This window comes from Alligator mississippiensis, chromosome 3 (genome assembly GCF_030867095.1).
Source record: "Alligator mississippiensis isolate rAllMis1 chromosome 3, rAllMis1, whole genome shotgun sequence".
NCBI classification, from domain to species: Eukaryota; Metazoa; Chordata; order Crocodylia; family Alligatoridae; genus Alligator; species Alligator mississippiensis.
This window is the reverse complement of record NC_081826.1, coordinates 58,974,124-58,986,729: the sequence shown is the minus strand read 5'-3', so window position 1 is coordinate 58,986,729 and position 12,606 is coordinate 58,974,124. Positions and strand designations below refer to the sequence as shown.

At 46.4% G+C, this 12,606-nt stretch overlaps 1 protein-coding gene across 3 annotated transcripts in view; it reads right to left on the bottom strand.

Moving 5' to 3' along the window:
• Window positions 1-12,606, bottom strand: part of UBE2W (ubiquitin conjugating enzyme E2 W) — a 56,040-nt gene that overhangs the window by 4,672 nt on the left and 38,762 nt on the right. For all 3 annotated transcript variants that reach the window (XM_006272219.4, XM_019498647.2, XM_019498646.2), the window contains 3 exons: window positions 10,736-10,838; window positions 6,138-6,293; window positions 2,271-2,346 (listed from right to left, as the gene is read on the bottom strand). In XM_006272219.4, coding sequence (XP_006272281.1) covers window positions 2,271-2,346; window positions 6,138-6,293; window positions 10,736-10,838 — 335 coding nt within the window. The remainder of the gene's footprint in view (window positions 1-2,270; window positions 2,347-6,137; window positions 6,294-10,735; window positions 10,839-12,606) is intronic.

Here is a 12,606-nt window from a genome sequence, read left to right as displayed (position 1 = left end):
ATATTTTGTGGGCCATCACAGCTACAATGCTACTTTGACCCTACTATTATTGATTTTTTTCCCCTTGGTATTTAAGACAAACTTTGAGGGCTGAGATGGGAGAAGGGCAGATTTAAAAGATGGGCATAATGCCTACCTGTCAGTCTGTAATAGCTTCACTGGATTATTAACCCTGACATGCTTTTCACTTCTCACTGAACTCCTTATTGGCTTTCAGAGAGCCACCCTCACCCCCTTTCTGGAAAAAGGGAAAAATGTTTCTGCCCCTCCAACAAGGATATTGGAAAAATATAATGGACTCTTCTCCCTCTCTCTTCAAAACAGCAGGTTGTAACATAACTTAACAAAAAATTTAAGGGGGGTTGAGGACAGCTCTTTTGCAGGAAGCAGAAAGATGAGTTCTCAAGATAGGTCTTCTCAATTTCTGCTATCCAGCAGGTCTTCAAGGGGAAAGACAGTAAAGGACCATTGAGAACGTAATATTTGCCCTCTCGCCTGTAATCCATCTTAACCTATACTTATCTGCTTTTATACTAGTATTATTTTGTATAGTTTTGCTTTCAATCAGAAACCAATGGTTTGGTAAATGACCCATACTGTAAAAAAAAGTGTCCAGTGACTACTTGAATATAAGTAGAACCTTTTTAAATTAACTATGACACAAATATCAGCTACCAACTTCTAGAAACTGATGACCATGTTTATTTTTATATTTAGAATATTCCTGGTAATCATACAAATGTTAGTCGTTCTTCTATAGTCAGATAAACATGTTTAATTTCCTATTTAGATTTCCATCCTTCCCTGCATTTCCTACTTTGAAGAACTCTGGAATAGCACCAGAAAATTGCTACTGTATAAAGACTTCAATCCTAATCATAAAGAATGGTATTTTATTTATTCCATCACCAATCAAGATTTATATTACAGCCAATGAGATCACAAAAGTGGTGATTCAAAAATAGAAAGTTTTCTTTGAGGATTACCATCAAGAGTAAATAAGACAAGAAACTCAGTCAAGAAAAACATTCTTCAGAAGTAGCCAAAGGAGAATTAAAAAAACCCCAAAAAGAACAAAAAAAATAACAACCTAGAATCAAAGAAGGATTACAAACATGTTACAGAAGTTGAAGTGTAAAAACGAAAGAGGAAACAATTACTCAAAAGGTTTTAAGCCATCATATAAGCTTTGTGCATAACAGGACTTGCTCTACTTAAGTTCAAATTTTGAAAGTGAAAATAAGGTAATGTACACTCCAAGTGATTAACAGATTAAAGTGACCTAAATCTCTCTTAGTATCTACCTGACATGTTCTTACTGGGACTAAATTAATATCTAAAATCAACTATATATTAAAATATTTTTTTAACCAAAGAGTATTTTGAACCAAAGACACTTTAGTTTGGGAGTCAGCTACTCCACACTTGGTGCACTTGCTCAGGATATACATCAACATTTCCATTGCCAAGGAAGAATAACCATCTACAGCCCACAGACTGGATCCAGCCCATGAACAAACTAGATCTAGCAGCATACTCCAGCCACAGCAACAGAGGAGTCATCTGTAGGGTCCTAGCACCTGCATTTATCTATTCCCTCCACGAAGTGTGCTGATTGCTGGGGAGATGAGACCCACAGAGGGGACTGGATAGCAAAGAGCAGCCTGTGGTGGCAAAATGTCACCAACCCCTAATCCAGAACTCCCCATTTTAAAATTAGAGAACAGAGTTATTAGAGGTGTTTTATCAATAAAACATCTATTGTATTTAACAGATCAGTTCTGTATTAAACTTACTACAGCAATCTAGCTTATTTCAGCAACCTATTTCTCCCATAGGGTTTACAATCGTCAAGAACTACTATAGCTCACCAAATTTTACTTGAAATTGTTCCAAAACAACTTCAACGGACAATAATACCTTTTTCTTTTGTGTGTTTCTTACACTTTCTTTTAATCTGAACAAACAGCTAAATATATTGCTTATAAAAATTTGCAATGGTAGGTATCGCAATAGACTATTGTAAGAGATTTTTCTAAGCAGTAACAACCGTTTCATCTCCTGATGGACCACATTTTTTTTCCCTAATAAATTTTATTCACTCATGCTCCTTTAGAATACTTATATTCCATGTTACGGGAGAATTTTTAAGTTCCAAATTCACTAAGTGTTAAGTGTTTAAAATCATGGACTCCTTTAAGTTTTGTTACGTATCATTTGTACTCATCCTGAAAGCTGTCAATAGCTCCTGCTCTAAGTGAAATACTTACCATGATACCACCATTTTGTTTTCTTTGGATTCTTGTTACATGTTCTTACATAAAATGAATTATCTGGAGGTCGCCTCTACAATATAAAAAATAATAAATCAGCATCTCATATTTGATCATCTTTTTAAGTAAGCTTTTACTTAATAGATAGGGTCAGGTCCTGCCTACACTGGTTAAAAAAAATCACTTCAGTACATTGTCAGCAAAAAATATTTTAAGTAGGATAGATACTCAGTTAAAGCAATAGTGCCTGCAAATGCTTTGGAAAGCTTTAGACAGAAAACTAAACACACATTGTCATTAACAAATGTAAACTGAACCTTAAACCACTGTCAATTTAAAACACTTTTTTGCAGTTTGGCTTCATTGCATCTCAGTGATAGCTTCCAGTTCAAGTCTACAGAAAGTCTCTTGTAGATTGGGAAAGTTGACCAGATGGAGTGAAGTTAGGTCTTCATGTGTGAAGACTTGTAGCCCATCAACATAGGTAGGACAGTAGTTAATTAACAGTGATTTAAAAGGAAAAAAAGTCACTGGATGATCCAAGTGAAGACATAAAAGCTACAGAAATAATCAAAAACAGCTTCTTTTATATGATAAAAGCTACATTTTCTGGTGCTTGGCCAATAATATAAATGGACCCATTTAGCAAAACAGAACTATAAAAGAGTTGCCTTTTGTAAATTAACTCCAAATCAAATTTTAAGTTCTAGTATAACCCATCAGGTCATTCTATCTGGCTTGTGGGGCCCCTAAAAACTTAGTATTTATCTGCTCCTGGCTGCCTGTCAAAGATGACAGGAGCCAGGGGAAGTAGGACCCAGGATAAGCTGGTGGCAGGCCCCTACAGCAAGGACTGACCAGCCCCATCCCACCCCACCCACAACAAGAAGCTTCTGCCTAGCAGAGGCTTCTGGCCTGGGACCCTGGGGCTGTTCCCCCACCTCCCTCTACCAGAGAGGGAAACTCAGATAAAAATGCGGGGGTGGGGAGAGGACCACAGACAATTGCCACAGTCCTTGGGGTCAAGCCAGGCCAGCTCCTGCTGTGTTCTGCGGTCTCAGCCATGCAGTCGGGAACCATGTGGTGCCAGAGCACTGCGGCGGGCAGAGAGTGGTGAAAGCAGCAGGGCCGGCAGGGGTCCAGAGCAGGCTGGCAGGTGCTCTATGGAGCCAAGCCGGGCTGTACCAGCAGGGAGAAGAGGGAGTTGGCTCAGCACCATAGAGCCCCTGCCAGCCTAGCCCCATCTTCCAGCTGCCCTGCCCTGGGCCCCACGCTCCCGCCCAGCTGTTACTGTGCTCTGATGCACCCACTTGCTGCCAATCCCCCCTCCCTGTAGCTGCCATTTCCCAGCCACCAGCTGCATCACTGGACAGTGGGACCCCATGCTGGTACCCCAGGGCCAGGAGCAGGAGGGGTGCGAGTCTAAGTGTGAGAGAGATAGAGAAAGAGTTTGTAGGGCAAGTCCTACATGTACATCCCACTGTACACATGCACCCCCCCCCCCTTGCACTGCCATACACACACCCAGCCATCTTCCCCCACACACAACTCCCCATAAACCCCATACCCACCCACACCCCACATATCCATACACAGACCCACATGCTCCTTCACCCCAAACGTACCCACAGCCCCCACAAGCCTGCCACAGACACACCCACAACCCCCCACACAAACCTATACCCACCCCTTTATTCCTCCTACCCCCCCAATATACAAGACTAACACTTCATTTTAAGCTATTGTGCAATCACCTCTATGTACACTACACAAACACATGTAAATTAGGACAAAAAAAAAATTTTTAAATCAAATTAATGAATATTGTAGATCAGGGGTTGGCAACCCCTGGCACGCATGCCAAACGTGGCACGTGAGGCCATTTTGCTTGGCATGCTGCAGCCAACTCTGGCTCTGGGTAGCTGCTGTCAGTGACGGAGCCCGGCGTCCCAGCTGCCTTCTGGGAGCAGTCTGGGATCCCAGCTGGCAGCAGCTCCCTAGAGCCAGGGCCAGCTGCAGCCGGGAGGCTCCAAACAGCTGTGCCGGACTCCGGCATCAGCTCCACACTGGTGCATGCAGGCACACCTCAGAGCGGGCAGTGTGGGAGGGGCCTGAGGCAGCACAGCTCTGGTCTCTCCCCCGCTCCCGGCACAGGGGTAATGAGCCCGGCGCAGCTGTTTCTAGTCAGCGCGAGCTCTGAGCAGCTGCAGCAAGCAGATGGCAGGCTGCAAACAGCTGTGCCAGGCTCCACAACTCCAGCATCAGCTCCATTGCTGGCGGTGACTTCACAGGCACCTCAAGGTGGGCTGAGCTGCCCTGCTGTCTGCCTTGAGGTGCACACAGCAGGGCATCCTGCCACGTACCCCTTGCCCTCATTTTGTTTTTCCTGCCATGCCAGCACTCCGGGACCTTCCGAGGTAGGCATTGTGGTGTTTTTCGGCCAAAAAACGTTGCCTACCCCTGTTGTAGAAGTTTGATTTTTAGAATATAATTTGGTATTTTTCTGGTTCCGAGATAACAAAACCCTTTGCTGAAAGGATTACTTCTAGGGGCAAGGGTGGGGACTTCTGGTGGCAAAGGTCAGGACTTAGGGGGCAGGACTTTTGGTCACAAGATGGCAACCAGGGGGCAGGGCATCTGTCAAGGGGTGGGGCTACCCATGTAGCCCATGACAGCTTGCCAAAACTCTGTAAGCGGCAAACCAGCCAAAACAATTGCATGCCAGGATTAGATCATGTTAAAAATAGCCATCTGATCTAAGGTAAGTCAGGATTGGGGAGGCAGGTGGGGTCTGCTAGGGGACTGGTGGGGTCCAGGAGGGTTTGGTGAGATTAGCAGGTCTCACAGGGTCCATGAGGGGGTTTAGGGGGTTGCCCCCAACCCCCACATCCCCAAACAATCCCCCCGGTGAATCCACTCTCCCATCCCTCCCCCCACCGATTTACTTCCTCATGTCTCAGCATAAATGAACACTGATAAAACTGGGATAGGGAGCAGTTTGCAAGATGGGGTGTTTGGAGGGTTGGGGGGTGGACTGTCTGTCTGTCTGGTGGTGGGGGGCAAAGGGCCAGGGGACTAAAAATAGCCCAGTGCCAAGAAGGGGGTAGGAAAAGCACGGACTCAGGGCTGGGACCAGCAGCTGGGCTTTCCCAGCCTTGGGGATGTGCTGGGAACTGTACAGAATTTCAGTTAGATAGGGTCTGGCAAGACTGACCTAAGTTATACTACAACTCAGAAATATACTTAACTTAAAACAGGTTGCCCAGCTTTAGACTGATCTAACTTTCCTGAACTTCTATACAGTTTGCAAGTAGATCTACCTAACTAGCTGCAAATCCATACTTGGGCAAACTGTTAGACCTGGTGGCCATTTTGAATGCGATCTAACCTTCCCCCCCACTAACCTCCCCCCAAATGTCTGTATGTAGCCATGTACTGGTAGCTATATGAAGGGCAAGAAAAATAATGTGCATCTCTTATTAGGATTCATTAGTTTCTTTTCAAAAAAACATTCTATTTGCTCCCATAAAGCTTTCAATATAGCAGTCAAACTGACATTTGCACTACTCAAAATGCACTTTTCATTACAGTCACTTATGAACTTCTGTTAGGATAACTTTTTATATTGACTAAGATGCAAGTTAGCCTAATAAAATGGTAGAGTTATTACATTCTGTTCTATTCTATTCAAGCCTCTTTTTGCAGGCTCCTAGCAGAGCACCATTTTTAGTGAATTATTGTCGTTTATGCTTCCGTTGCAATACACCATTTTCTAAACTGACAGTATCGAAATGTTTCAACGTTTTTAGTGAAGGCATACTTGTTTGCTTGTTTGAAACAGAAACAAAACAAAAAGCAATATACCTTTTCTTTGCAGCTGGAAAGCATGCTAATAATGCTAAGACAAACAGATTGCACTGAAAGAGCTGGAGACCAGTCTTCTGTTAGAATGGATAAACAGATATGACCATTGCTATACACATGGGGATGAACAGGAATATTGTCACCAGTAAACATGACCTAAAAAGTAAAAAAAATGCAATTAGCATTTGTTAATATTCTAAATGAGATAAAAACATCTTCTTCTACAAACAGTAGTATGTTATATTAAAGAGTCAGATTCTGCCATTTTTACCTACAATGAGTAGGTACTTCACACAACTTTGTAGGCCCACTGATTTCTACAGGATCTTCTGCAAAATAAGGAACTAAATCAATAGAAATAAAGGTAACAAAATTTGGTCCTAAATAACTAGCATTGATGAAATGTGAAATACTGTAAGGTTAAATGTAATTTGTACTTATAAATGTAAGTGCAGCACAGCAACATGCAAAAATGCCTTCTCAATTACATCACTTTAAAGACACCAAACTAAAATTTTACAGGGGTGGCACCTACTGGCCAAGTAGGTGCTTGCTTTGGTGGAAGGAGCACAAGAAGCAGTGGGTGGAGCAGCTCCAAGGTGAGTACAGCTATGGCAACACAGCTCTCACTCACCCCCTCCCCATGCAGCTGGGGGCTGTGTCCACTGATACCTCAATCCCTTGGGTTGAGTGACAGACTATAACCCACCACTAGCCACCATAGGCAGAGGGTGAAAAAGTTATTTGGGGGGGCTGACTGTGCATGTGTGTGACCCCCCCAGCAGCTAGGTCTGTAAGGGAAGGGAGTGGGGCTGAGGCAGGGGCAGGCCCTGCACAACTGGGGCAAGCAGGGGACGGAGCCATGGCTTGTCCAGGGGGCACACCATGTGGGGAGGGAGAGGCAGCTCCTGCTGCTGCACGCATCCTGGGGGGCACGTGTCCCCACATCTGTGTGGGAAGGGCTGTGGCTGCAGGCTGGGCCCAGGGCTGTGCCAGGCTGTTCCCATAGGGGAGGTTGGGCTATGCTGCACTTAGGATGGGTGGCAGTGGCGCTGGGAAAGAGGCTTGGGGGGAAATATGGCGAATTCTGGAGCAGATGCAGCCCCCCATAGCCTTCCTCCCAGCGCCACCGCTGCACACCCCGAGCGCAGCCTGGTCCAGCCCCTGCTAGGAAGAGCCCAGCACAGCTGCAGCCCACCCTGCTGCCCCAAGTAGATCTGGAGGGCACATGCTCACCCGTGCCTTCCCTGGGTGTGCACAGTGGTGGGAGCTGCATCCCCCGGACGAGCTGCTCACAGCTGTCCCACACTCCACTGGCTGTGCAGTGCCTGCCCCTGGCCAAGTCCTGCTCCCTTCCCTCATCCCTGCTGCAGCTGCCAGAAGCCCACAGCTGGGCTGCCTTGTGGCCCTACCACTGCCCTATATTTGGGGGAGCTAAGCCCCATTAGTGCCCCCCTTTCACTGCCTATGCTAGCCACTCTCCCAGATTCCATGACCCAATGACAGCCTGTGAGTCATGTGTTTCACATCCCTAAAATACACAATTGGCTCAGAATTCAAAGGAAAGCTAGGTGGAAATGGAAGGAAAGTCCTACCCTGAGCAACCTCAACACACTTCATCCAACCCCCCCATCTGTCATTAACAGTCTCCCAGTGTACACCCACTATTAGATAACCTAATAATATATGCAGAATAGATGTTTATTATGACCCATCACCATAGTGCTGGCATGCTCCAAGTATTTTATGGGCATATCTCCATAAAAGTAAGAAGTATGGAAACATCATCTCCTTTTTACAAGTTGGGGAAAGGGGACTGTTAGAGAGAAAGCAAACTGCCTAATGGCACACACAATTTCTTATGGCAGAGACAGGAACTGAACACAGATATTTTGAGACCCATCCTGATGCCTTAACCACAAAACCATCTTTCACGCCACCTCAGATTTCTATCAGCTTGCTTACTGATATTCAAATATTCAAGGTCTTACCTTCAGAGGTCCAGCAATGCATTTCTTTTTTTTTAAAGTAATCTCTCGTCTTATGAAAAGTAAAACCTTTGCACATCTCAGGAAACAAGTGCATGCATACTATGATAGACAACACGTATTCAAGATAGAAAACAATGGAGTGTTTGAGTGACAAAAGTTTAAACTTTAAATTTGTAATACATAGGTATTCTGGCTAGAATCTGGGTGTTAAAAATTATAAGGTGCACTTTTAAAATGGTATTACTTTTATCTTTCTTGGCAACTACAACAGCTAAGCAACCTGTACTTAAATACTTGTTTTCTGTGCTAATAAGTGTACATGTACTGTCTGTAGAGGTGCACTGATGCATCGGTCTGATATTGGATTGGCACCAATAAAAAGAAAATAGACCATATTGGAAAAATCGGCCTGATGTGCCTGATAATTAGGCCGATAAATGCCCATGCATGCACATAGCCACAGCACAACATGTAGGCAGCGAGGAGCACAGCTCGGCAGCTTAGAGAGCTGCAGGCAGCTGGTCAGTCTGGTGTGGTAGAAGGGGAGGGGGAAGGGAAGGGGCATATTAAGGCCCCATGGTGAGGGAGAAGTGGGGCTGGGGCAAGTGCTGCCCAGCTGGGGCAAGGTGGGCACGGGACAGAGCTGCAGCTTCTCGGGGGGAGGAGGCGGCACAGGGAGGGGCAGCTCCTGCTACTGCATGCCACTCATCCAGGAGCTGCTAGTCTGGCGGCTCCTGCTGCTTGACCGGGAGGGTTTGGGGGGGGCGCACGTGTGACCTGGATCTGTGCTGAGCAGGGTGGGCTGGGGGCAGGGCTGCACGGGACTCTTCCTGGCCCACTGTGTGCAGATCCGGGGGCACACGCCCCCCCCCTCCTGGAAGAATGGCAGGAGCAACCAGATAAGCACCAGATGAGCAGCGTGCAGCAGCAGAAGCCACCCCCCCGTTGTGACAAACCGTGGCTCCATCCCATGCCCGCCCTGCCCGGGCAGCACTTGCCACAGCCTGAGCCCCACTCTTCCCTCACTGCGGGGCCTTGATCTGCCCCCCCCCCCCCCCCCACAACACCAGACTTACCAGCTGCACGCAGCTCTCCAAGCTACCAAGCTGGTATCAGAAATCAGACTGGTATCGGCCGATATGCCTCCTTAAAAATCAGCTATTGGTATCAACCCCAAAAATCTCTTTCGATGTACCCCTGTCTGGTTTATTGTTTTACATTAAGTTGCACACAGCCACACACACATGTTGGGTAACAAGTACAAAGAGTACCTACTTGGAACCAAATGAAAGTGGCTACTCTCTTGTGGATCACCTGTGAGTAGTTCACTGCAAACCTGATGGGTGCAGATGTATAGGTGCCAGTTTGCTCCTTAAAACCTAAGACTGAAAAGTCAGCATTCTAGTTTTTACTACAGTACCTGATGATATCTTTGTGGTTAAGCTTTTCAAGCAAGTGGCACAACAGAAATAATTCTACAGAAATCACAATTGGTACTGCCGCATTTAATCGCACATCATACACAAAATTTCCCTGAAAATTCACCATCCAAAGTTGGGGTGGTTGTCTTAAGCATTTCAGCTGATGTCCATGCTGGAATGGAGGCAGGAGAACAATGGAATGGTGGTAGGGGTCTGTGCTTGGTACTGGCTCACTCAGGGCTGAACGGTTCAGTCACAAGAAGCAGGGGTGGAGTCCCATCATCAGCCTCACTCCCCCTACCTATGCTGCAGGCCCAACACAGCTACAAGTTTAACCTTCACAGCTGCTGCTGATCTGGCAACAGCTGTGTTGGCCAAGCAGCAAGGGGGAGGGGGAGTAACACTTGCAACAGGACTCTACCCCTTATCCATGCTGACTGGAGGGTTAAGCCTAGACTGTGGCAGGGAAGTCTGGAAAAAAAATATTTTTCCTCTTCATTTTGCATTCCCAAAACAAGGTGCATGAGATATGTGAATAAATGTGGTAATTCTCATTCTTGGAATTTTCAGCCAAGAGGTCAAAGAGAGTAGACATGGTACCTCTGGAAAGAATGAACTAACATTTCTACTTAAATTGTGGTATAATTGGATCACAGGCCTCTCATGCTATGCCATCACACCTATACATTTCCCTGCCACAATCACAGATGTGGTCCTAGTTACCCTACTTCCCAAGGATCAAAAACAAGCAAGATAAGAAGAGAAACCAGAAAGGAAATTGTAAGAAAAGCTTTAAGTAGTAGTACCAAAAATCCGAGGCAAGGGTACAGGAAAAAGCAGGCTGTTTTCCACCCTACCTTTATAGCTTTGAAAGTAGAGGCAGAACTACCTGTGCTGCTATTTCATTCAGTATAAAATGTCTCTGATAGTATTCAAGTGAAACTCACAAAAAATGTTGAATTTTCTCTGCTCTCCCTAGAAAAATAAGTGGACAGCAACAGGCAAGGTCATCTACTGCAGGGCCATTTTAAAAAGACGTGGCACCTGCACAAACATGTTAACAAACTCATATAACTAAGCTGAGCTACTGTATTATGAAAAGGATAGACAATGTAACATTCAGCATGTGGTATGCAGCTAAAATCTAAACGAGGGCTCTAAATCAAGAAAAAGAGAAACTTATTACCTGAGGAGAATCAAAAGGGTATCGACTACTAAACTTAAATAGAAGCTGAAATTTTTCTCCTTCATATAATGTTCCTGGAGCACCTTCCATGTCTACAATCCACCTAGAAATAGAGACAGAGCTTTAGTAATGTTATCCAGTCAACTGTAATTAAAACACATATAAGCAACTAAATCAACCATCTACTGTGACAACATTATTGGAACTACGCTTCATTATCAGTGATGACCAAGGAACCAGGTTTTCCATTTCCTACAGAAAAAAAACATATATTTTCTCTTTTAATGGAGAAACCATGGATTTTCCACTTTTGCTAAGAGCTGTACAAGCTGGCAGAGTTCCAGCCTGCAACGGACTAGATGCGGGGAGCAGAGAAGGACAGTTAGGCAGGGGGCACCATGTTCACATGTGCATTCACACACGCACATAGCCGCCAAGCAGCCTGGAGAGCTGGAGGTAAGTCTGGAAGGGATAAGAGGGTATTGAGGCCTCCATAGCAAGGGAGGGAGTTGGGCAGGGCTGGGGCTGCACAGCTGGGGGGGTGCATGGGGCTTGGGGCCCAGGGCTGGAATGTGTGGCCACAGGGCCCTAGTGGGGAACAGGATGGAGCTGTGGGCAGATTATCTGGGGGGCAGGGATGGAGCTGGCTCCCTGACACTGCATGCACTCCCCGGAGCAGGGTAGGAGGGGAACATGCCCCTCAAATTTGTGCGTGGGGCAGGAGCGAGGGCAGGTGCAGGCTGCCTGTTGCAGGCTCAGGCTCCCCATCCTGCTGTTCTCCCCCTGGGGCCTCCTCAGCCCAGCAGGCTGGATCCAGCACAGCAGCGCAGAGTGGGGCTGGGCAAGGAAGCTCCTTGCTGCTGGAATCCCAACACTGCCCTAGCGAGACACCCCCAGCCCACCCGGCAGCAACAGGGGTGGTGGCACAGAGTTGTGCCCCTCATTCCTGCTGGGCGGGTAGGGGGAGCCTTGCCATGGTAGCATGGAGCTCCCAGTGGCGGCAACAATTTTGGAACCCGCTGCTCTGCCCTGCTGCACTGGGTCCCATCTTCTGGGCTATGGAGGCCCCATGGGGAGGGCAGCCTGAGCCCACCGCAGGCAGCCCACCCCCATTCCCACCACGGGCTCTGCTCCAGCCATGCCACACACGGGGGAGGGAGGGCCGGGCTCCGCTTTGCCACAGCAGCTGCCGTTTTCCATGGGCAGCAGCCAGGGCTTGGGCGCTTCTGAAGGGGGCTGTAGACCTGGGTCCCTGGCTCTGTAGCCCTGGCAGCTGGGGGCCCCCTCCAGCAGGGCTGGGGGAGCAGGGGTCTGTAGGTAAGGAGTGAGGGGCACCAACAGGGCTGGGGGGCTGTAGCTTGAGAGTAAGGGGCCTGGACCTGTGTCTTGGTGAGTGAAGGGGGCAACGGGAGTCCTGATTAACCTTGATAAAAACCCAGAATCAAATACCAAGATTTATAGGCATTTAGAACTGAGTTTTTATTATAGTAATAAAAATTTCAGGGTTTTTATTATAGTAACTGAGGCACTGGTGGGCTTCCAAATTGGTTTAAAATTGTAAATATATCTATAACTATATAGTGGCGTTTCATTTTAATCACAGATTTGGGGGGAGGGGGTTAATCAGAGACTTTTTTTTTAAATCAGAGAATTTGCAATTTTCAAACAGAGAAAACCAGGATCCCTACTGATGATGAAAATAAAAGCCAAAGCAAACCAAGCTGCATATGTAAGGAACAAGTTTAGTATTTTACCTTCTCATGTAGATTATACAAATATCTTGATATAGGAAATCAACTAAAACATGCCATCTCCCTAGGCGATGAAGATGCATTACATCTGTGCCAGGAAAAGGGCCTTTTTGCCAACAC